Source organism: Sciurus vulgaris, assembly GCF_902686455.1.
Source record: "Sciurus vulgaris genome assembly, chromosome: 2".
Classification (NCBI taxonomy): domain Eukaryota; kingdom Metazoa; phylum Chordata; class Mammalia; order Rodentia; family Sciuridae; genus Sciurus; species Sciurus vulgaris.
This window is the reverse complement of record NC_136462.1, coordinates 165,725,795-165,751,868: the sequence shown is the minus strand read 5'-3', so window position 1 is coordinate 165,751,868 and position 26,074 is coordinate 165,725,795. Positions and strand designations below refer to the sequence as shown.

Below are 26,074 nucleotides of genomic sequence, written 5' to 3'. Positions count from 1 at the left end.
CCAAATACCAGAGTTATCCACAGGATGCATTTAAAGTTATGGCAGAATTTAAAGTCCCAACATACATACTATTCAATTAAAGAATCCAAGACTTGGCTGGTACCACTTTTTTGCATACTGCCATTTGGGTCATTCCATTTCTGCTTTAGACAACCCATGCATCTGCTACCATTCTCCAGGCAATGCAGGAATTACGGGTGACCAGTGTTTTATTGATCTGATGACTTGTCAGCCCAAGTAAAACTGAACTGTGCTATCTAATGTTGGAACAAAGAAAGAATGAAGCAGCTGCTACCCCTTGCAGCCACAGTCCCACGTCTACGTGTAAGAGTTTGTATGTGTGCACACACAAGAGACTGCAGCCCCATGCACCATTGCACTTGAGTAAACCAGTTCCCTGGTGGTCCTTTAAAACATGAGGTGCTTTCTAAAGGAGGATGATGATTTCCCTGTTGGCAGTCCTTACCCCTTTCTTCAAGCACTGCTCTTTGGTTGCAGTCCACTGGTTTGACACAGGGCCAGTTCAGCCAAGCAGACAGCCCTGCTGTCATCAAAGCATTTTCTCTCCCTGGATAGTGGAGTGAAGACAGGTGAGGGGCACACCAGTGGGTGGGCTTCCTCTGCCAGGGCCTCTGGCCTTATCTGCTCCCTCCACTGGCAACCTGCCCCTGCCCCACCTAGTTGTCCCTAGCTGGAGCCAAGGAGTGGAACAGGAATTTGATACCCATCTTTCTGAACCCTATCACCAATCCAAGTTCTGGAATTGTTTCCCACACTCTAGGACCCGGTCTTCTGTCCCGCCTGTGAAAACAGCCTTCACCTTTCCAAAGTGGCACTGCTGAGCCCTTGCAAAGGGCAGTGGTGCTCAGGTCTCTTGATTTTTAGGGTGGGCAATCCTTATAAAAGCCCCAACATCAGCATCTGGGGAGAATTTTAAAGCCCCATCAGTCAGGCAGCCTCTGTCCCAAGTAAATCAGATTCTCCATTCTAAGACTAGCTTCAGGCTGTGGAAGTGAGTGGGGAGAAAAAACAACAATGCATAAAATAGAGAAGAAAATGACATCAAACTTCTGAAATGAATTCCATCTCCATGTTAAATTTAAAACAATATAAGAAGTTGGGTTTTGTTTAAAAAAATTTTTTCAGGAAATAAAGTAAATCCCCCAGGACAAGTTAGACTTGAACTTTAGTATCCTTGGCTGAGTATTTGGTCTTCAGCTGATGGTCAGATAGCAAAAACAAAAATCTCAATAATAAACTCATTATTAGGCTTGTTGCACAATTCATTACTGCAGTACTATTTACCACCAAATATTTCTCTTTTCTGGATCAAACCCAGGTTGGTATTCATTTCAACCAATATACTCATTTCTTTTCTTCCATTGTGAGGGCCTTTTTTTTTTTTTTTTTTTTTCTTTCACAGACTTATTTACAGGGTCATAGGCCTCTTGAGTGCCACAAGATATAATCAGAGGAGTTGGCCAGGGCTGCAAATGTCATACATGCTTTTCCTTCTGATTTTCTCTCCTCCTTTCTCCAAATATTTTTGGGATGGTGGATCTGACTGAATAAAAGTCAAGAAAGGTCGATGTCCAAGATACTGACCCACACAACCATGAGAAAAAAGCCTGTCATGTTTAGATTCTCATGGGGCGTTGCCATCAGCAGCAGGAACTATTGAGTCTGACTGACCTGCACTGGGGATCTGGCACCACCATTTAGTAAACCAGACTGGGGCTCTGTAACTTTCTGCAGGTTCTTTAACTTCTCTGTGCCTCTGTTCCCTTGTCTATAAAATTAGGAAGATAATACCACCTATGAATACCTCAGTAGTGTAAAACTACACTGAAGGATTACATCAGGTCATCCACATGAAGCACTTAGCACAGGGCTTTGAATCTGGTAAGATTCTCAGAACTGAGAGATGCTAATTGGTGAGGATAATTGGAACGAAGAAGACAAACATCTATAAAGCTAGTCAAGAGTCAGAAGACCTAGTTTAAGATCAGCTCTACACCTTCCTTGCTTGTTGCCTTGGAAATCTGAATTCTCCAAGCAGTTTCTATGCCTGGAAATTGGATCTAAATTGGAAAAAAAAAAAAGGCAATAATGTCTGGATAAGCATACTACTATGGATCTCAAAGCACTAACCACAATTAGTTTAGGGTGCCGCAGTTGTTTTTAGAGCATCTATGTGTCTGAGACAAGAGGATTAAAATCTTCCTAGTTCATTTCATTCAAGAAAGGAAGGCTAGCATAATCCCTTGCTGCACTCATGTCCCTGGATGCTCTGTGTTCACATGTAAATCATTTTTCTTTGTGGAAAATACTGATGCACCCACCCAGTCCTCTCAAATTACAAAGCCAATGAGCAAGAAGACCCTTCCAGATCCTGGATGGCTCTCATGGCTTCCATAGACTCAGGGCATCAGGTAGGCTGGGAATTGTCTCAGTTTCTCTATGGAAAGTGTTTTCCAGAACAAGAGTAAAGGGGCAAACTAAACTCCTTATTAGGCCTACTGCCTCAATTCATTACTATAGTGCTATTCACAGCCATTTCTCATTTCTGGATCAAACTGAAGTTAGTATTCATTTCAACCAATATATTTACTTCTTTTCTTCTATTCAGAGGGACTTAAAAATAGTCATGTAAAGAAAGACCTTTTTTTTTTTTTAATCCTTGAACAGACATATTTGCATGACTATAGATTCCACAAGATACAATCAGAGGTTAGTTTTAACTATCAAAAATAGGAAAGCTGATCAAGGTGGCTAGGACCTTATCCTCGTATTTCTGATTTTGAACAGAATTCACCAAACAGGCACTTATTTTGGATTCTGTCTTAGAACTACGGAGGTTTTGCCAAAAGAGACCTGGAACTTTTGAAAGAGTTTTCTTTCTTTTACCCTTTCGATTGGCAAATTGAAAAAGTTCAGAAGAAACAAATATACTAAGTTCAATATGTGTATTAAGGATGAGAAAGGATAGAGATATCCAGAGTGTTTTTCAGCTGGAAAATCTGCACACTCCATGCCTCCAGCTCTTTCACATTGATCATTATTCAAGACATCGTTACAAAAGGATTCCTTGATACTAAAAAACATGCAAGCAGAATAAGAGGCACAGGAAACAAACTAGTCCCTACCATTTGAGAAGCGATTTAGCATGCTCAGTGTCTTTTTCGTTGGATTCCTATGAAATTTCAGGTTCAAGATTAGATTTCTTCTTTTGATATCAGTATGAGGTTTCCATGTTGTTAACTGTAAAGAAGGGTGGATCCTAAGTTTTGTTCTTTGTTTTGTTTTGTAATTCATTTTGGGCAGTGGCTAGAAATTAAAGGGAAAAAAGAAACCTCTAAGCTGCTGAGAGTTAGTCATTGATATAGTTTTTGGAGTAAATTTGTATTTTGCTACTCATTGCCTGGCCAGGCAAGAAATCTATTTTGTTTGGATCTGAGCAGCAATTTGGAAAAAAAAAAAAAAAGAAAGAAAGAAAATCGTATTGACGGTAATAGCTTGAAACATGAAATTGTTTTTATTCCTAGCTTGGAGAAATTGCAGGGCACGTTTTGTTTAAGCAATCCTTTTGACTCCAGTCTAAGTACAAATGGAATACCAAAACTGTTGGGCACATTCCCCCTTATCTCCTACCCAGAGACTTATTTCATTACCATAATTGCAGGTTTGCCTGGCTCTTGGCGGCCTCTCCCTTCCAAGACCCTTAATAGCCTTGCAGATGATGGTTGCTGCTCACTCATTCTGTCTGCAAGCAGTGCACTTGGGATGCAAAAGAGAAAGGTTGTGTTCAAAGACTCAGCATTGCCCATCCCTGCCCTGGTCAGTTCTGCATCACCCAGCAATGCATTCCTTCTTCACTGTTCCATGTGGATCCCAGTGACCTTAACTCTCCCGTGACCATCCCTCCCAGCAAACAGCAATGATACAAGATATGTGATGTTTTCCTTTTTCTTCGTTTTTCTTTTCTGCAATACTTGAACAGCTCTATAATTATTTATAAATATGCAAGGGATGCCTGCAAGACTAGAGTAATGATGGTGGCATGGAATAAAGCTCATGATGCCTTGTAGGCATCCCACATAAGTGAAAGTTGCATTTGATCATCAGCAGTCTGAGTATACTCTTAACCTTGTGTCTGAGCCTTAAGGAATCACAGTTCAGGACCACCACTGACTGGGTCGCTTCCTTTATATTTCAAAGTGAACAGGATTCAAACCTCCCTGTTTCACAAAAGGAAGGGGCTGTTTGTCTCAGGGATGGGCACACCCCGGTGCAATTTGGCAGAGCATCGCAAGAAACTCTTCAGATGTCGGGTCAGGCAAAACTGGGACTGCATCTGCCCAGTACATCTTGCGCTGATTACTTGAAGCGCATGTTTCTGATTCATTTGCACATAACTCATCCAGGGGGTGTTGCAAGAGCTATGTGTTGGCCAAAGGAACCCAATGAGTCTTTTATTATATTTTTAAACAAGTTTCTCTTGTTTGTCAATCAAGTTCTCTTGATTGTCTCTTGGAGCCAAGTAGCTGCATTCTTCTAGTCCTATGACAGACCTCAAAAGCAGGCTTTGTCAAATCGAAGAACAAGTTCCAACCTTAGCTCTAGGACTATCTGCTTTGACCCTGGGGCTTCTGCTGAACTATAGGAAGAGTAAAAATTGTAGTTGGGGAAGCCTGGTCTTGAGGATCTGGTGCTTATATCTGCACACCCTGAAGCATCCATCCCACCCTGAGCTCCCTCAGTCTCGTGAAAGTGTACTTCTATCATTTAGTTTTTGAGAGGCAGTGTGCAGAGTTGGTAAGAGCATGGGCTCTGGAGCCAGACTCCCATGTCTGTCATTTCCTCACTCTGGGTCCTTACCCATTTTGTTAATGTCTATGTGTGCCAGTCTTCTTTGTCTATAAAAAAGCTATGTAGGGCTTGGTATGTGGCTCAGTGGTAGAGTGCTTGCATAGCATGCATGAGGCCCTGGGTTTGATCCCCAGCAACACACACACACACACACACACACACAAAGCCATCCATTGCTGTTTGGCAACCACTCCAAAACTTAACAGCTTGAAATAATGACCACTGGTTTTCTCATGCTCATGTGGGTCAAGAATTTGAGTAAGACTCATCTAGGAAAGCTTTCCTGGATTCCATATGGTATCACTAGAGGAGATGCAACTGGGAATGATCCAAGATGGCCCCAATCACACTTCGAGCTAGAAATTGACTAAGGTGGCTTAGTTCTCCTACACATAATCTCTCTCTTTATATGGCTTCTACACATGTAGTGATTTGGGCTGGACTTTCTTACATACCAGTAGGGACATTCCAGGAGAAGGAAAGTTGAAGTTACAAGACCCCCTAAACTACCAGTATCACTCCTCCCCATTCAACTGGAAAATGAGTCATAAATCCAGCTTAGGTTGAAAGAGAAATGGAACAGACTCCACAAGTTGCACAGTGTGGCACATACAGGAAGAGAAGTTTGCTAGGAGGATTAAATAAACTCATATAGGCAGAGCACTTGGAAGAGTGCCTGATACAGAGTTAATGCTCAGTGAGTGTTATGTTTTATTATGATTACTCTTCTGTTACTTCAGGAACACATATAGTACCTCTTTACCCCTTGCATTAAAGTCTTACTGATGACAACTTAGTCATCAGCAAATCAGGAGCCCTAGAAAGGCCTTGTTTCTACCCAACCTAAGGCCATGTTCCATATAATTATGGAATCACATTGGCCATCCCTGGATGTCCCAGTCTCTCTCACCAGACAATCTCACAAGGGATATAGCAATCATTCCCCTCAACTCTCTCAGACTTTTCTTCCAAGGGTCACATAGCTTGGAGGCTGTTGACTCCACATTGACCCTGACCTGTTCTGAATTCTTCAGGTCACCATAGAGGTGGTCGACGGTCCTGACTCTGAAGCAGATAAAGATCAACATCCGGAGAATAAACCCAGCTGGTCAGTCCCATCCCCCGACTGGCAGGCCTGGTGGCAGAGGTCCTTGTCCTTGGCAAGGGCAAACAGCGGGGACCAGGACTACAAGTATGACAGTACCTCAGATGACAGCAACTTCCTCAACTCCCCCAGAGGGTGGGACCGTCCGGCCCCAGGCCACCGGACACTTGAAACCAAAGAGCAGCCAGAATATGGTGAGTTTACCACCCAGTAATATAAAGTTGGTGGGGAGAATAAATGAGGATGATGAGGCCTAACAGATATGGAGCCAAGAAAAACCCAGTTTACAGTATGTGGCTTTTGGCCTTCTATGAGGCATACCTCATAAAGGGTCTGTTCTGCAGAAGCTCCAAGGAGGCACCAGCAGCCACATTTTTCTGAAAAGACTATAATTTTAAAATTATACCAATTATCCTAGGAGAGAATTTTTTCAGGGTCTTTGGGGTTCTTTCTGTCTTCCCCAAAATTTTAATTTTATTTCTAAAAACAAATGTTATTAAATTAACTTCCTTGTATTTTTACTATAAAATTTCATATTAAAATCAATTTAATAAAAGAGATGATATGGCTACTTCCTTGGACCAAGCAACTGTGTTATGTTTGATATCAGCGGTGAAGTGGCCCTTGGGAATCCACGTGAACACGTATGTCACAGGTTGTCAAAGTATGCCCTCCCCCAATAAAATTTAAGACCCCCAAGTTGAAGTTTCTAGTTTCCCCAGTTTTTAGAATAGGATAAGTGAGGTAGCAAACAATTTCCAAATTTAGTGACTTCAAATAATGAAAGTTCATTTCTCACTTGAGTGGAGATGGGAGACAAGGTAGAGGGAATTCAGCTCCATTCAGTCATTCAGGTATCCAGCCTCCTCCTTCCATCCTGGAAGTCCACCAACCTGAGAGTTATTCCCTAGATGCTCTACAACCAGTTCATATTCAAGGAATAAGAGGGATCCTAGAGAGGGATGCTCTTAACCCTTCAGCTTGGAAGTGATACACATCACATCTACTATTCAAATTCTATTGGAAAGACCTAGTCTTACGGCCCCTCATAGGAAAGATATTCTGTGTGTCCAAGGAAAGACAGAAACAGGTTTTACAATCATCTGGGGAATCAGGCAGTATGTTATAAGAATATTTGATGTTTTACAAATACACCCATCCTCATGATGTTCTTGTGACTTCCATGAATAGTATATGATCAGGATGACTTGCACCATTTTCATTACATCTTTATCCCATTTTTCTACAGAAAGACAAGTTACATATTGGAGAGTCATTTCTATTCACTAACAGATAATTTTGGCAACTTCCAAAATAGCAAGACAGTTTTTTCCATCTACATCATTCAGTTGTTCAGCCAATATTCACTAAGAGCATGTCTTGTATCTAACACTATGCTAGGTACTGGGAATCCAAAATTAGATATGGTCCTTTCCTGAAAAGGATCTCACCCATCTTTGAACAAAGGAAAAAAATCATCACTAGGGCAAAATAGAACCATGATAAAAATATACATCAAATGCTAGGGGAACAGAAAGAAAATGCATACTCCTTCCAGCCAGGAAGCCCATGAAACCTTTGCTTTTCCCAAAGGATGTCTAATTTTTCCATTTCCAAGAGAAAAAAATGGGGATAGTAGCCAGTGTTTTTAAGTACTTACCATGTACTAGTACCTCTTCAGGGATTTCACACATTTTATTTTATTTAGTCAGCTCTCTAAGACACATGCTCCATTTACAGATGGAAAAATAAAGCTTGGAGGTGTTAAGCAACCTAACTTAGAGGTTCAAGACCTCAACTCAGGCATTCTGGATCTAGAATCTATCTTTTCCCACTGTCTGATATACTCTTTGGGGGGAAAGCAGCACATCTCTTAATATAGTAGAGTAGATCTCATTATGAATGCTTAGATTGGAAGACAGGAAGAGAAAGAGAAGACCCATGCTGTTGAATAAAAGAAACAGAATCCTGGGGTGGTTCCCGAGGTTGCAGAGAATTTATGGTTTAACCTCAAGCCAAGCCAACAAAGAATATTATCTAAGAGAGGGGGACTCAGACGCTTGACATCAGAATCTCTCAGTTGTAGGTTTTATTTTGTTTTTTAATGCCAATCCTGGGTCCTAACTCCTTCCACATATGCCAATGGTCCTCCAAGTGTGGCCTCCAAACCAGAAACACAGTGAATGCGATAAAAATGCAAATCTTAAAGCTCCCCTCCACACCTACTGATACAGACATTCTAGGGTACATTCAGAGATCTATATTTGAAGAAGCCTTGCAGGGGGATATGAAGCCTTGAGCACTACTGTTTGAAATTAGTAGTACTCGATCTCTTTGTTCATTAAAATCACCTGCGGAACTTAAAAAAAAAAAAAAAAAAAAAAATCCGGATGAGTAGCCCTCTCTTCAAGTCAATTACATTGTGATTTCTGGGGGTGGGTCCAGAACATCATTGTCATTTAAAGCTCCCTGGGTGCAGACCACCATTCTCCATGTACTGGATCAGAAGGTAGAGGAATGAGACTTGGCATCTGTCCAATCTTCTTTATTTTTCCATTCAAGGTCACCAGGTGATCCTCAATGCTAATTCAAGTTTGAAGACCACTGCTAGAAACAACCTTTCATCTAAAACTTTTACAGAGTTCACTTTGCTAAATTCGTGATCATTAAAAAATATCCCTTCATTTTCGGTCTTGAGGATATAATTTGCTTCTATTAGGGCACTAGCTCTGGCTGCCTCAGCCATCCTCACCCCAGCTTCCTCTACTGGAAGCACCCTTGGAGATCCATGCATCGGGATCTGGGAGCATTCCTGGGCCATGGGGAGCTCCCAACTTTATAATTTTGGATTATCTTAGTTAACACATCTGCCTCATTAGGTCTTAGGATATTGCTATTTTTATAAAGAAAATCTTATCCCTTCCCACATCCCTCAAGTATTGCTCCTCAGACTTCACTGTGCCTTCAAGCAGTCTTTTTTTTTTTTTTTTTTTTTTTTTTTTTTTTAATGCAATTTCTAATGGTGTATGTGTAGGAAAGGTGTAAGAGCCCAGGTGGAGCTGTCGCCCCTGGCCCTGAAACCTCACTTGGTCTGTAGGCTTTCTGTAGCACTGGCAGAACTAGTGCATCGTTATTATTTCTCAGAACAGCTCCAGGAACATGTATTTTTACCAGGTATAGGACACAGGGAGTCGCAATAAACATTTCTGTGTCTAATGATAGCATATCATTCCAAATTTATTCACAATGCATTTAGGTAGGCACTGCTTATTGGTACCTGATTTAGAACTCCATTCATTGATATTCTCTAAGTGATCATGCCTATTTTAATAGATTCCACTGTGATATTTTTTCATACATTTTTCTTTGTCATCTTGAATTATGGTCACATCAATGAGTGCCCAAAAGAGGGGTGGCCAACTTGGAATAGAATCAAAGCTGCTGGAATACCAGGATGGGGTAACTGGATAAGGTGGGAGCAAACAAAACTCTGAGCTAAACTCAGCTCTGCTGAATTTGAGCTGTGTAAACTTGGGCAAGCACCTTAATCTCCTTAATCTCTCTGAGCCTGTTTTCTTATCCACAAAGGAAAGATGTTTCCACTTACCTCTTGGAGATATTGTGAGTTAAGTATAGCCACTATCATCTAGCATTAGTGGTCCAGGTTTGCTGGTGGCTAAGTCAAGATCCGAGTCAATTCAATTGCCCTAATACTTTACTGAACTACAGAACCCTAATGCCCTGAAACTGTAAAAAAGCTATTTTACAATTCCAAGGTCACCTAGGGCCTTGTGCTTGCAAGGCGAGCACTCTACCAACTGAGCTATCTCCCCAGCCCCCCAATGGCATCCTTGAAACACAGCTTTCAGTTCACAGCACTGTGAATCATTTTATTCCCTCCTTGAGGGTGAATCATTTTATTCCCTCCTTGAGTCCTGTCACAACTAAGGACTGTCAAAACACCATGTATATGTTCCTAGGAACTGTTTTTTGTTTTGTTTTGTTTTTTTATCTCTGTCATTATTATCTTTGTGATTATTGCTGTCACTCATTTTCTGCTCTGAACAATACTTTCTGATAGCTGAACAAATAAGAACAAGTTTGTTTTACTGTAGAAGATAGGACTACTGCCCTCTCAAGCTTTGTGCCTATCAGAAATCCTCTTTCTATCTTTTGACACCATAAAACATCTTTGCTGGGATGTTGGTCTGATCATGTGATGAAGGCTTCAGGGGAGTAGCTGACACACATACTTCCTCCTGGGAGATCATTCCATTTCATTGCTAGCCTCAACAAAAATGATTAATCTCATGGCTTTAAGTTCTATGCCTACCTTTGAGGGATCCGTTCAAAAATGTTAAATACGAAATAGCTTTGTGAGCATTACAAATAAAGACATGGGGAGGCCACTTACTGGGAAATACATCCTTGATGGCTCCAGAGTCTGACACCTGCCTAGAGAACATATTAAGGGGGAGGGGTGGATTTTGTGATATATTTGTAATCATTAGTTTTCACTGCTTAAGGAAATCCACCATGCCCTAACTCCAGCAACTTTAAAGACCAAAAAGTTTCTCCCTTATGAGTCTGTGGGTTGTTTGTACTATTCACCTGGGCTGGGCTGGCTTGGCTAGGGCTGGATGGGCTCCAAAGGCTTCATTCACAATGACGGGGCCCCAGCTAGACAGCTGGGATGCTGAGATGGATGGCTGGAGTCTCACCTCATCTGCTCCCTCAGCCTCCAGAAGGCTTCTGAGCTTTTCACATGGTGGTGGCAAGTCCATACACATGGGTATTTTGGAAGTCTCCACTTATGTCATATAAGTGACATTGGCCAAAGCATGTCATGTGGTCCAAGCTGAGCTCGGCATGCATGAGGACTAACCAAGGGAGTGGACATGGAATGAGGGATTAAGGGCATCATTTTCCATATAATCATACACAGCATTAGCATGTAATCATTTAGATTCAAGAAACCAAAGCAAGAAATAAAACTCGCACAAAGATTCTAATACAAGCCTTAGTTTAATGCTAAAATCTCAATGTTTAGAGATAGTTCCCCAAATTAGCTCTCTACATTGCTGCAATGAAAAGGAAAGGCTCCATGAGATTTCTGGATAGTTAAGGCCCCTTTTCTTTTGTGAAATCAGGAAAGACACTAGTTGGCATCATTGAATTATGACATATGCTGATTCACACTTCACGAGTGTCATGAATTCTACATATATGATTTAATAGGCTATTTTTAACTTGTCTGCTTCCCCCTTTTATGAGTATAAAAACATTATAAAATTACTTATGACATTTCTTGGTGCCCTTTAACAACACCCGGCCTCATTGGCGTGTGCAGTATGTGATAGCACATGTGCACTCACCAAGCCTGTGACTTCGTGGTTGTTCAGGTACATCTCTGGTGTTCTTTGGGAGATTTTGATGGCAGACTAGACTACAAAGGTCTCAGAGGCAGTAGCAACTGCTCCCTTCAGTGGCTTCTCCTCTGGGTGAATGTTTAATAAGAGATGGTAGAGATGAAAGATACTAACCATGAGAAATGAAGCCCAGTTCCTTAACACAAAGCGGTAGTTTCAAACATCTAGTTGGCCATACAGTTGAGAAACCATTTTTAAAAGAAAATCAAAGTTCAGAAAAAGTACTTTGGAGGGAGGAGAAAAACAATGGATGGGGCCTCTGAGGGCAGGTGCGATATGAGCAAGTTCTCCATTCAGTTAGGGAAGAAGACACACCATGAAGCACCTTCCCCACCCACAGACTGGTTCTGCTTAATGGGTCGAGGAGGTTTACAGTCCTGAGTTTGCCTGAGGAATGTTCAGAGTGAATTACCATGTCAACAACAGCCTGGGAGCCAGCAAAGGCCACAGCTCAGGTAGATACATGTGAGCACAGTCTTGCTTGCTGGGCCTACAAAAGAACAATCACCACAACCTGTTATGAACAGAAGCTATCTCTTTCCTGCAAGGTACATACCATAGCCTCATGCTTGGCACCCAGAAAGGCCCCAAGGCTATTGGAAGATGTGGGTAAACCAGGAGAAATTATTACAGAATGGAGGTGCTGCAGACTAAAACTTTAGTCATGCTTTGGAGAGCAAGGGCTTGCGACTAGAGCCCAAGCTTTCCTTTCTGTTAACCTGATGACCCTGGACCAGTCCCCAGTCACCCCAAGACTTTTCACTACTGATAAGAGAAAGTTTTGATGATGCACCAACCTCTCCCACACCTCTCCCACTCACATATCCCCACTAGTCTGGTCTACATTTTCTTTTTCTACAGCACTCATCAATTCTAATACTCTATAAGTTATTCATTTTTGTGTTATTGACTATTGACTCCCTTTTTTTATTAAAATAGTAGTTCCCCATGGCAGGGATCTTTGAAATTTTTCCTTAATGAATATCTAAAATTGTGCCTGACATATAGTGAGGGATCAGTTAGTATTCATTGGAGGTATGTTGAGTAATGACCTCGAAGGACATTTCTAGCTTTACCATTAATGTATCTGTTTTCTACTGCTGCATAACAAACCACCCCAAACTTTATGCTTAATAAACTGTAACAGTTTATTATTTCTCATGACTTGGTGGTTGAGGAGTTCAGGCAGGGACTCTGGGAAGTTCCTCTACTCTTGATGGCAACAGCTGCATTCAAGTGTACATTGGGAGCGCCTGGACGGGTCAAAAACGCTACACTCACATGTCTGATATCTTTGTAGTCCTTCAGGTCAATTAATCTTCTCTGTTCAGGCAGTTTACCATTCATAGTTTTATCTTGGGCTTCTTTAACAGTGACAACATTCCCCAGGGTAAAAACAGGAAGCTGCCAGAAAATAAGGTCTAGGCCAGCCTAGATTCAAAATAGATTCTCCTTTCCCTTCCTTCCATCTTTTCTTCCTCCCTTCCTCCTTTCTCTCTCTCTTTCTCTCCCCTCCCCCCACAGGGTAGGAAGGAACTGATGACAGTCATCTTTGGAAATTGCTTAGCATATTATTCTGTGATCTCATGGTCTGCAGAATGTATGTATTCTTAATAAGAATTTCTCCAGGCATGTTCCAGGGGTTGGGTCCTAGCCATGTATTGATCACCATAGTGCCCTCGCCCTCTCTGTTCTCACAAAGCTGAACCCTAAAATGATCCCTGCAGCTGTAAGCCTCTTAGCTCCAGCTGGCATCTTGTCCCCTCCAATGGTGAAAATGATGGAAGTAGACAATGGACAGACTGCTTGACAAGGGAGATTTGGAGACTCTGGGCAAGGTTGATGACCATCTCTGTGGCTCCCTTCTAGATTCCACAGACGGTGAGGGTGACTGGAGTCTTTGGTCTGTCTGCAGCGTCACCTGTGGGAATGGCAACCAGAAACGGACCCGGTCTTGTGGGTATGCATGCACTGCAACAGAGTCTAGGACCTGTGACCGTCCAAACTGCCCAGGTGAGTTCATGCAGGGCTCTGGGTCCAAGGTCAGGGGAAAAAGTTTAAATGTGTATTTTAAAACTTACTTAAAAGTATACTTAAAATTTACCTAGCGTGCATGAAACCCTGGGTTTGATCCCTACATTTCAAGGATTTCCGTTTGGTTTTTTTTGAGAATCTCTTTGTTGAAATGATCTTTTGCTTCCTGCACTTGCTCTTTCAGCTTATTGGTATTATCATTCATTGCCTGCATTTGCTCTCTTATCTCATCCTTTGCTTCGCGAATCATCTTAATCATGTATAATCTGAAGTCCTTTTCTGACATTTCTTCTAACATACTGTCATTGGATTCTATTAATATGGATTCTAGATTTGTTTGGATCATTTTCTTCCCTTGTTTTTTCATGTTGTTCATGTATCTTCTCCTCCAGCAGTGCAGATCTGGGGTATTGCAGATTTTCCCCTATAGGTTTATAGTGGTCCTATAGGTTTCCAAAACCCTTTCTTTAAGGGGAGATCAATATTAGCAGTGCCCAATTCAGACACTATGCAATCCTAGACCAAATAGCCCCTGACAATGAGCTTCAAGCCTCCAGCAGGCGTCTCAGGATGGGATTTGCCCCACCTAAAGATCAGAGCTATGGCTTCCAGGATTATCCAAGATGGCTGCTCTGGCTTCGAAATGTGTTGGCAAATGGGGAGCTGCAGCTCAGGGTGTGGCCGTGGTCAGCTGGAGGTCCTGGAGGCGGGATGTGGTTGGTCAGGCAGGGGTCCTGGAGGTCCGGTGTGTTTGGTGTGGTTGTGGGATCCTGGAGGCCAGGTGCAATCAGTCAGTCTGGGTTCCCGGTGATAGGGCACAGTCAGTTGGTCTGGGGGTCCTGCAAGTACTCTAGCAGTGAACTTCCAGACTACAGCAGACAGCTGGTGCTCCACTGGCAGTCGGCGATCAGTTTGCTGACTGTTGTCGGACGAGCGGGAGGTGAACCTCGTGCATTGGGTAATGAATAGGTGTAAGGCAGGCGACGGACAGGCGAGAGGCAGGCAAATGGCGGATGATAGGCACCTGACAGTGAGCAATCTGCACTCAAAAAAGGTGTCAATATGCTGGCAGACTGCAGGTCATCACAGCAGACAAATGGGGTAAACACCAGGGAATCAATAAGCAGCAAAAACTGCCTCACCAAGAAACAGATATCCTCTGCTTGAAACCGGAGTTACGGAGTGACAAAGAACGCAGCCTCCCTCTAGTCCACCATCTTGGATCCTCCTCTGGGTTTGATCCCTAGTGCCTCAAAAAAAAAGAAAGACTTCTGAAAGAATGAGATAATAGGAGATAATTAATGAGTTTAAAGGATGAAAAGATGGGTTTTCTTTCTTAAGCACAGTGGGAGCAGCCATAACCTAAAGGACAATGCCACATTGTATTTACTTAATTTAAAGGAGGAACTCTGGTTGGTTTGGGCCTTGGATGGGGGATTCATTGTGGAGTGAAGAGACTTCATGATAACAGACATTTATGACATGATAAGGAAGCCAAGATGAGAGAGTCAGTAGCCATTTACAGAAAAACCACAGAGCCCTGTTGGTGACACCTGAGAGCTGCCCACGTCTTGCCCAGAGAGCACATGGGGAAACTTAGCATTTAATTATAGTTTTATTCCACATTAGTGCTTTAAAAATTAAGCCAATTGCAAACTTGGTGAAATTGGAAATGAAAAATAATTGTGATTGACTCTAATGGTGGTTGTTAAACTGTGGCCAAGGGTCCAAGTCCAGCCTAGGGTCTGTTTCTAAATAGCCCAGATGTTTTTAAAGGGTTGAAAAGAAGAGGAGATGGGGACAGTAGCAACCAACACCATAAGTGACCCACAAAGTCTAAAATGTGTACTCTCTGACCCTTTAATTAAATTATTTATTTATCATTTATTTATTCATTCACTCACTCATTTCGGTACAGAGGATTGAACCCAGGGGCATTCTAACACTGAGCTACATTTTTTTTTTATTTTAAGAGAGGGTCTTCCTAAATTGCCCAGGCTATTCTCAAACTTGAGATCCTCCTGCCTCATTGGGATTGAGTCCTCCTGTCTCATTGGAATTACAGGCATGCACCACCATGCCCACCTTCTCTTATCTCTTCCACAAAAGCTTACCAACTCTTGTAGTAACTCCATAGTTTTATTATGTTTTCCCATAACCATGTAAACTGCCAGCCTACAATCACGTCTTAAACCCTTTCCCAAAACTATACATTCCAAATGACTTCTTCTGAAAGAAATTTCAAATATAGAAAATCTGATCCCTGCACCCCAGGATTCCTTTTTCTACCAGTAGACAACCCATTCTCAATACAGAAACATTTGGAACAAAACTGAATTGAAAACACAGAAGGGTTTCTGAAGAGAAAGAAGAAGGACCCATTGGAATGGGTCCTGTTGGCTAAAGGAGATACACAGAGAGTGGGGCTGAAATGTCAGGAGAACTGATTCCAGCACATTTCAGAACAGTAGAGCAATGATTGAGATAATTTTCCTGATCTTTCCTATGCACATAATAATGAGCCTAGTTGAGGTCTAGTAAGTGGGATTTAGATAGGTAGAAATAATCAATAATAACATGAAGAGAGGAAGAGAAGGACGGGAAGAACTTGAAGAAGAGAAGGAGTCTAGGAAGAAAAAGATAAAGAAGATGGTGATGGAGATAAGGAGATAAAGCAAGAGAAAATGAGATTGGCTGGGTATGTAGCTCAGCGGTAGAGTACTTGCCTAACATGCCCATGGCCCTTGGTTCAATTCCCAGTGCGCGCGCGCGCGCACACACACACACACACACACACACACTCACACACACACACAAAATTTAAAAAGAAATAAAGAAAAGTAAGATGGAGTTGAAGGAGAAAAAAGATGGGGATAAATAAGACTTTTGGTGTACTTAAGTATCAAACAAATTCTCATTATTTTTATGTATATTATTTCATCCTCCTTACAAGAGTCTCATGAATAGGTATTTATTATTGTACCTGTTTTGGAAACTGAGGCACAGGACTAGCAGCAAGTGATCAATATGGAATTTGAATCCAAGCAGTCTGATTTCAGAGTTCATGTTCTGAACCACTAAACAATTCTAGTCCACTACAAAGAAGAGTATGGTACTCAGCCACACATGGATATAGAAAGCACTTAATGTCGCGAACCCAAGGTGGTAGATTTAGATCTCTTGTCAGAGGAGCCTCTTCTCTGCCACCATTTTGAATATTTCTTTCTCATTTTCTGGCACCACTAAGAGCAGCATGGTTAACAGCCCTCTGTTCACATATTTGTTTTCTAAAATCTGTCCTTGTCCTCCTTCCATTCCTTCTGTCTCTTTGCTCCTGGTGATTCAGCTTTCCAGGGCTCCCTTGGAAAAGGAGAGATTTCCTTTTGTAGGACCTGATGCCTTATTTGGTTTGCCAACTTTCAGCGCTACTGGAAAGAATCATGAAGCAGACAGGGTCTCCCTGGCCTGGCAGTGATTACACTGTAAAAGTATGCCCCTTAGGCCAACCTCACAAATATCTTCGAGAGGCCTCATATAAAATCAGAAAACTCCCCTACAAGGAAAACAAGTCATGCCCAGCAGGAAAGCTAAGTTTCCCCAACAAAAGTTCCTTGATTCCCCATTCCTTCCTCTTCTTCAGCTTTTAAAGGAAACCAAGTTGTAGATAGTAGTTTTGAAAGGAACTGGTAAGTTTGAAGCAAGCCTGGGTTGAGTCCTCAAAGCAAGTGATGAATAGCCCAACTTATTCTTTCTGAAGCATCGACAGTAGTGCTAAAAGTCTTAGAATACGAGTTAACTTCTGGTCTTTGACTACGGACTGTTGCATCCTCAAGCAGAGCTAGATAAATATTGGAGAAGAAAGCATCAGCTAACACTACTTACCCTGCTGCCCTCTGTGCTTTCTTTGCATACAACTCATTTAATTCATTCAACTGTATAGGGTTGGGGTTGTCTTTCAATTCTCCCCATTTCTGAGATGTGAAGACTGAGGCACACAAAGATGAAGTGGCTTGCCCAAGTTCACAAGCTAGTAGTAACTGAAACTCAAGTCAGTCAATTAAAGATGAAGTATTAATCACTACACTCTACTGTTTCTGGTTTAGTTTGTCATCCTGATGCCAGCAGACAGCCAAATCGACATGTCCTCCCCACTCACGGCCCACACTTCATCCCCATGCCTGGTGAGGGAGTTCCTTAGGACTCCTTCAGGCACATTTGGATCTGATTTCATGCTACGAATGGTATCTGGGGTTTTAATATATTTTATGCGCTGCTACCTGCTTTTTACTGTTTCCTCTGTTGGCAGGTTTCTGCCCATGAGTAGTAATGAACACAAAAAAGGCTTTGTTCAGGTGTATTTGTTTTTTATTGTGGAGGGGGTGACTTTTTCCATAAAACCAAGGGAAAATGAGCTCTTGTCTGTGTTTAGGGATTGAAGACACTTTCAGGACAGCTGCCACCGAAGTGAGTCTGCTTGCGGGAAGTGAGGATTTTAATGCCACCAAGCTGTTTGAAGTTGGTAAGAAGATTTTTTTCATCTTTTATCCAAATATTGATTTAGTGCTTGAGAGATTCCTTTTGCCTTTGCAATGCCATGTTTGGATCCATGTTTCATTTTCCTCTTCTGGGGTCCAGTTCTTCCAGCATATTTCTTGCTCGCTGAATATACTCCAAGGAAGAAAGAGTACTCCTGTCCCCTCTGCACCAGACTGAGCCACACAACACTTCTGAGGGCACCCTGCTCACTGCAGAGCCTCCACAGGGAGAGGCAGGTGGGAACTTCCCTCTTCCCTTAGCATAGTCTCTGCCCATAGTAGGAGCTCAAGTCCCACAGATTCTGTTCTCACTCAGCTTCCACTGAGTGTCCCCAATAAAATCGGTCCTCCTGCAGAGGGAGGGAAAGAGGACATTTGCTCAATATTATACACTCCCTCCCTTGCAAGGATTTTCATAAATCTTTGGTACACTCTGCTATGCTATTTGTCTGTTGGAAAGTGGTTACACAAATACAATAAACAGACCCAAACTAAACTGAAAGTGACTACTTAGTTGTAAGCTTGCTTTTTAAAAATAGTTTCATGTGCTTCTGGATAGAATCCTATATTGCTCATTTCTTTCTTCTGTCTTAAATTCTTTCTGAACTGAGGCTGTGCCTCCTCATCCAAAAATTGCACAGTCCTAAATCCATTTTTGTTTTACAGCCTAGCTTTTCAGGATGTTGTTTGGTGAACAGATACATTCCTGAAAGAACTATAGGGGTCAGGCAAGGATCTAAGTAGAACAGTGTGTTGAGAAGCGGGTGGCAGATAAGGAAAAAAGAAAATAATGGTGCTGTCACGCTAATGAAAATTAAAAGGAACAGCAGGGGGCAGTGGAGAGCAACAGGGACTGTGGCAAAATGAAGAACTCAAGGTCTCTTCCAAAGGGATCAGCCATGACTGGACCATCTTGGAATTAATGTCAATCATAGTACTGCCAGATGTTTTTCCAAGGGAGCCCCCAAATCTGGGTTTTTGCTAGAATATACCTTGATTTTTTCAGTACTTGATAATAATTTATTTTAAATACGAACATTTCCATGAGCCAAACTAGAGGTAGTTTGGAAATTCTGTGTTATTAGGGCCTCCACCTCATCCAAATCCTTTCACATACACACAGTCGAGTTGCATTGAACAGAAGCCTAATGCACACACAAGGCATTTGACTTTAAAAAAAAAAATGACTTTAAAAGTGAATTTTATATAAAACGGAAGAGGAGTAAGGATAGATTTTGGAGGGAAGAGATCTTCTCAGGCTTCTTCCGGTCATATCCCACAGGCAGGCAGCCTCTTGCCTTTTTGCGGTAAGTCCAGATGCACAAGGTCACATTCAGTGTGTAGCTAAGGATGCAAAGGCTGGGTAGATGCAGGGTTTCAACCAGGATCCAGGCAAGAAAGAACATGGCACACTCAAATTAAGTAACCAAGGAGGATTTGATGAGGGACTGTTTGCAAAGGCATGAGCAGGGTGATTGGAAACCAAGAAGGGATTGTACAGAATCCCAAAACTGGCAACAGAGGGGAAACTTAACCCCTTTTTGGCCTGAAATGACCAAGAAAGGAATAGTGACTAGAGCCCACAGAGAAGGCTACCTGACAGCAGTCCTGGCTCCCAGGAGGATGCAGACAATAGGCAACCATGAGAAGGAGCTGAGGAAATAAATACTCTAACCTCACTCTCCTCCCTCTTGGGGTCCTCCCATTGACCCAACCCAACTAGCACTCAGGGGTAGAGAGGCCTGTTTATAGGGAAGGGGAAGAGTGGAGTAAGTATATACAAGGGCAAACCAAAGATTAGAGAAGCGGAGGTGGGAAAAGATTGACTTGCACAAGGTCAAGCTGCTTTAACTAGTACAGTCTCTAATTTTCTGTAAAATAGCATAGTGAGTGAGTGCCTCCCTCACAGCACCATTGTAGAATTCCATGAGTTAATATTTGTAAAGCATTTAGTCAGCTTTTCATTGCTGTAACCAAAATGCCCAATGAGAATAACTAAGCAGAGGGAAAATTCATAGTAGCTCATGGTAGCAGAGGTCTCAGTGTATAGATGGCTAACTCCATTGCTCTGGGCCCAAAGTGAGGAAAGGGTACAGCCGAGGAAAACTGCTCAACTCATGGCAGGAAAAGGAAGTCAAGTGAGGGAAAATGCCACAGGGAAGATGCCCCTTTCCATGACACACCCCCAGTGACTCACCTCCTCCAGCTATACCCCACCTGCCTACAACTACCTACCACCCTTAGCTACACACTGAATGTGACCTTGTGCATTCAAAAACTAGGATGAAATTATTAGATCACAGTTCCCATAATCCAATCATTTTAGGTCTGAGCATTCCTGCATTAACAGGATCTTTGGGGGGACACCTCACATCCAAGCCATAATGATGCCCACCATGCTGAAAAACCATTATAAGTTGGATTAAAAAATAACAATTAGTCAATGGATGTCCTGTGGGTACACACATTATAGTGACATTGTGTCCTGAAGGAAAAATACAAAGCCATTTTCTGGGACCTCTTAAATTTTGTTTCTCCAAAGAGACCCTATAGACTCTGCAACTGCCTAGGATGGAACTTTTGTTCCCCCAGCAACTGCTCAGTCAGAGGGTCACAATCGCAGGATCATAGAACTTGTTATGTTTGGATGTGAGGTGTTCCCCCAAAATTCACATGTGAGGCAATGCAAGAAGGTTCAGAGAAGAAAAGATTGGGTTCTGAGACCCTTAACCCAATCAGTGAGTTAATCATCTGATGGGATTAAGTGGCAGTCAAAGGCTGGGGTGTGACTAGAGGAGGTCTGGCATGGGGGGCATGGCTTTGGGGTACGTATTTGTATCTGGCACACGGAATCACTCTCTCTGCTCTCTGATCATCATGGGAGCTGCTTCCCTCTGCCACATTCTTCCACCATGTTGTTCTGCCTTACCTGCCGACCTGAGGAATAAAGCCAGCTGACAATGGACTGAGACTCTGAAACCATGAGCCCTCAAATGAACTATTCCTCTTTTACAGTTGTTCTGGTTGGGTCTTTTAGTTACAGCAGCAAAAAAGCTGACTAAAACAGAACTCAAAGCTGAAAGGAGCCACAGCACATCCCAGATGGCCGCACTCTGGACTTGGTTCTGTGAATGATCTACATTCCCTCCCATTTAATTTCCATACGAAATTTATGAGGGATGTATTACTACTATGCCCAATTTAAAAATAAGAAAACTGATGCACAGCAAGGGGAAAAAAATCTTGCTCGTGGTCACAGAGCTATTTAGTAATTGAGTTGGGTTTAATCCTAGGCAGTTTAACATGAGAGTTCACACGACCTTCTGCCAGGGGCTCACGGGGTCATGACAGATGCCCTATCTTTCTCTTCCTCATTTTACACACAAGAGCCTTGGACCATCCTTCCTGGCTGCCCATTTGATTCCCACTCATAATGCCACCAGCCTTCCAGGCACCTAGATTGAAGTCATGAGTCACTTCTCCTGCCTTCCTTTCTTTCCCCTCAGCCCAGAAGCCACCAAGACCTAGCTGCTCTAACTTTCTAACCATTCTTGATCCTATGCCCTGTTCCCTCCCAGGGTATCTGACCTGAGTCCTTACACTGAGTTCGTTCCTTACTGCACAACTCAGTTAACAAATATCACTCACAAACCTTCAGAGGCTCCCTAGTACCCTCTGAATAAGCCTAAACTGAACAAGACTCCCATGATCTTACACCAATTATTTTATTTCCCTATTTCTTCTGCTCCAATGTAAGGGAAAATGTGCCCAGCCCCAGCCCAGCATACTTACCTGAGTGTTCTCCCTGAGATGCCTTTCCCTATCTCTGCTATTGCCATCTGTATCAGTTTGGGTTTTCTGAGTAGCAGAAACCAGGTGGAATTAGATGTGTGTAAGGTTTATCGAAGGAATGATTTTTTTAAAAAAAGAAAGGAGACAGCATCACCAGGCAGAGAAGGCTTTCAAAATGAGATGACAGCTTCACTCCTGGGAAGGAAGAGGGGAAACTAGGGAGGAACAACCTCAGCCAATGCTAAGCTAAGCCATGCCAGTGTCCAGCTAAGGTTGCCTATTGGAGGCACCCCTACTGGGCGTGGTCATTGACCAGGAGCTGGCCAGGAGAGCATGGCCTTGATGGGAACACCATGCTGGATCCAAAGGTGCTACAGCTGGAGGCTGGCAGTCAGTTAACTGTCCATGGCAGTTTGTCTTGTAGGAGTTCTGAGCAGAACACTGTGGCCATCACAAAGCCCTGCTGTGCCCCAGGACCAGTGAAGTGCCACATGCTTCCAAAGTATCCCTGGTTTACCTTGCTGCATCTTTACCTCGGCCTCCCTTCTTGCCCTTCCACATCCCCTCATGGATGGCTTCCTTAGATATGTGTCATCTTACCTTCTTTAGTTCCCTAAGTCAGATGCTCTCGGTGACCCACCCATGTCCCTCAAACCACACTGTGTCCCTGCATGTCAGGGGCCTGACCAACCTGTGATTCTGTGCCTAAGAGGTTTTCTTAAGCCCCTGCCCACCACTGAAGAGCAGACCACCAGTCAGGAGCAGGCCCCCACTGGTGATTGATAAGAGCTGATGAATGTATACCCAGATCCCCATTAAATAAAAACAAATCCAGATGTAGTAAGGAAGGGCTTTATTCACAGAATTATTGCTTGGGAGACAGGGGCAGATATTATCTCCCTATTCTTGCAATAGGAAGAATGCTGTGACCATATGGTCTATACATACATCAAGAGTTAGGCCAGAAAAAGGAGGTTTCTTTTACAAAGGAGTAAATAAAGCTATGGAGAACCCAGTGTGGGAGGGTTTGTTGGCTTTCCCTCGCTGTGACAAAATAGCTGAGAAAATCAACTTAAAGGACAAAAGATTTATTTTGGCTCATGGTTTCAGAGGTTTTAGTCCATGGTTGGTTTGACCTGCAGTGAGGCAGAACATCATGGTGGGAAGTGCATTGTGGGTGAGGCTGACCAAGAGCAGAGAGGAGGAGAGGAAGGGGCCGAGGTCCAAATATCTCCTTCAAGGGCATGCCGCCCAGTGACCTAACTTCCTTCCACTAGACCCCATCTCTTAAAGGCTCCAGCATCTCTCTACTGGGAGCGCCACATGCTGGCAACCACACCTTTAACTCATGGACCTTTAAGGAACTTTTAAGATCAAAACCAGAAAAGAGAAGAAATAGGAGGAGAGCATGATGAGATAGAGGAGTAGATCAGAGAGTGTTTCACTCTGAGACCAGTCGATTTTTCAGAAGGGACCCTTAAGGAGAAGCTGTGTTCTGGTACAGGCTGAGAAAAGGTCAAAGTCCATGGGGCTTGATAAAAGAAAAGAGCCTGACTCAAAATTTTGTTATGATCCCTTGGTGGACACAATCAGTTCCACTAATCACTCATAAAGCAAAGACAGGAATTTGGAAGGCTGTGTCTGAGTTTGTCACAGGTAAACTATGGGGAGGAGGCATCTATGAATCTACAGGCTTCTTTGCAGGAAGCCCTTGTCCAGAACACAATAGGGTCCAGGGAGTGGGGGGGGGGGGGGGGGGGCAGGGCGGTGTGGCTGTTTTCCAGGATAAATTTCTTAAGTAAAGTTAAACATTGTCATTGAATGGAGAAATCTTAAAGTGTCTTCTCTGCACAGTTTCCCAGGTCCCAGTGACTGCCCTTTCTTCCCTGTCTCACTTCCTGGCTCCCCTGCTGGTGTGGCCTAGAATCACCTCCTGAAAGAACCATTTTCACTGGAATCTTTGCCTCAGGGTCTGAGAGAACCCAAACTAAGACATTCACTAAACCAGAGGTCACAGACTCAGGTGACTGAGGACCAAGTGAATGGCTTGTTCATGGGGCCTATTGTTCCCATGGGACAATGCAGGACAAGTGTTGACAGATCTTTGAGCTTTTCAAATGAAGGAATCCACAATTATAATTGGAACCAGCTAATTCTTAAATGTTTTCTATTAATCAATATTTTTTAATACTGTAAAAACCAAACATGACTTCTGGGGGCAGGTTGTGAGTCAAGCCTACAGTTCACTGGCCTCTGGCCTATTTGTTAAACTTCCTTTCCTCTTTAAGGCATATCATCATATGACTTTGCATATAGGCCTCAGGTTAAGAGGTTGGGAAACCAACCCTACTTTAAACCAGTCGATGAGTGAAATAAAATTCAGTCCTACAAATGTTTCATCAAAGCCTTTTAAACCATCACATCACCACTTATTTAGAGAAGAAATTAAATGCAGCTCTCTGAATTAGTGTTAAGTTTGTTAGGGTTGATAATGGAGCTACTGTTACTTTGGAAAATGTACTTTGGGAGGTAGCTCTTGTTTTCTTTTGCTTTGTGGGGTTTTTTGTTTTTATAGTGTTTACTAAAATTGGGGGAATAAAAAATCATATATTTCAGCATAATTTTTTAAAAGATGAGCAAATACAGTGATAGGCAATCTGGACAATAGAATATGGGTAGTCATTAGATAAACACGGTACTTTTACTTTTCTGTGTGTCTGAATTTCTTCATGATATAAAGTGGGGAATTGGAAGGATGTCTTATAAACAAAGATGTTCCCAAGTTCAAGAGAGATGAGAATCCCCTGTCTTGGTGGTTCCAGGTGCCTGCAGAGGTCTCTGTCTCCAGGAGGGACTCCCCATCCCCCTCTCATTTACCTCTAGGTAATCTGAAGTTCCTCCATTCTTCTCTCAACCCCCACCTCCCATTATATATCGCCATCCACTTATCAGGGAAAACATTCAGCCTTTGGTTTTTTTTGGTTTTTGGGGGATTGGCTTATTTCACTTAGCATGATATTCTCCAGTTCCATCCATTTACCTGCAAATGCCATAATATTGTTCTTCTTTATGGTTGAATAATATTCCATTGTATATATATACACATACATACCACAGTTTCTGTTGAAGGGCATCTAGGTTGGTTCCACCTAGGTGAATGAAGCTGCTATAAATATTGATGTGGCTGCGTTACTGTAGTATGCTAATTTTAAGTCCTTTGGGTATAAACCAAGAAGTGGGATAACTGGTCAAAAGGTGGGTCCATTCCAAGTTTTCTGAGGATTCTCCACACTGCTTTCCAGAGTGGCTGCACCAATTTGCAACTCCACCAGCAATGTAAAAGTGTGCCTTTTTCCCCACATCCACGCCAACATTTATTATTGCTTCTGTTCTTGATCATAGCCATTCTAACTGAAGTAAGATGAAATCTTTTTTGAGTTTCATTCCACCAGCCAGTTTTACATATGGTAAGAGTTTCTTTCTGGCCTTTTTCAGACACGGATAGCTGTGAGCGATGGATGAGCTGCAAAAGCGAATTTTTAAAGAAGTACATGCACAAAGTGATCAATGACCTGCCCAGCTGCCCCTGCTCCTACCCCACTGAGGTGGCTTATAGCACAGCCGACATCTTCGACCGCATCAAGCGCAAGGACTTCCGTTGGAAGGATGCTAGTGGGCCCAAGGAGAAGCTGGAGATCTACAAGCCCACAGCCCGATACTGCATCCGCTCCATGCTGTCCCTGGAGAGCACCACACTGGCTGCCCAGCACTGTTGCTATGGCGACAACATGCAGCTCATCACCAGGGGCAAAGGGGCAGGGACACCCAACCTCATCAGCACTGAGTTCTCCGCTGAGCTCCACTACAAAGTGGACGTCCTACCCTGGATTATTTGCAAGGGCGACTGGAGCAGGTATAATGAGGCTCGGCCTCCCAACAATGGACAGAAGTGCACAGAAAGCCCTTCGGATGAGGACTACATTAAACAGTTCCAAGAGGCCAGAGAGTATTAAAGAGACTGGGGCAAGGTGGAGAAAGGCCACCTCTGGTTTTGGCACACAAACACACTGCACTGATCTGCCACCTGGTGCCCGGTTCTTTTTATCTGCATAGGTGTATATGTGTATATATACCACATGAGTATTTTTTATAAATCACACTAGGGGTATGTACCAGGCCCGGGTGACTGCCACGTGAAGCCACCCTTGCCATGTACCGTGCCTACAAACCTCCTGGGAAGTCCTCCTAGGGGCTATGTGCCTACAAACCTCCTAGGAAGTCCTCCTAGGGGCTATGTGAGCAGGAGGCTG

At 42.9% G+C, this 26,074-nt stretch overlaps 1 protein-coding gene across 1 annotated transcript in view; it reads left to right on the top strand.

The window, feature by feature from the left end:
- The window catches only part of ISM1 (isthmin 1), a 72,711-nt gene extending 46,927 nt beyond the window's left edge, over nucleotides 1–25,784 (top strand). Inside the window, exons 3-6 of the mRNA XM_079128499.1 lie at nucleotides 5,904–6,168; nucleotides 13,273–13,416; nucleotides 17,867–17,956; nucleotides 25,260–25,784. Of these exons, the coding sequence (XP_078984625.1) occupies nucleotides 5,904–6,168; nucleotides 13,273–13,416; nucleotides 17,867–17,956; nucleotides 25,260–25,777 (1,017 nt within the window). The 3' untranslated portion in view covers nucleotides 25,778–25,784. The remainder of the gene's footprint in view (nucleotides 1–5,903; nucleotides 6,169–13,272; nucleotides 13,417–17,866; nucleotides 17,957–25,259) is intronic.
- Nucleotides 25,785–26,074: the final 290 nt, after the last annotated feature.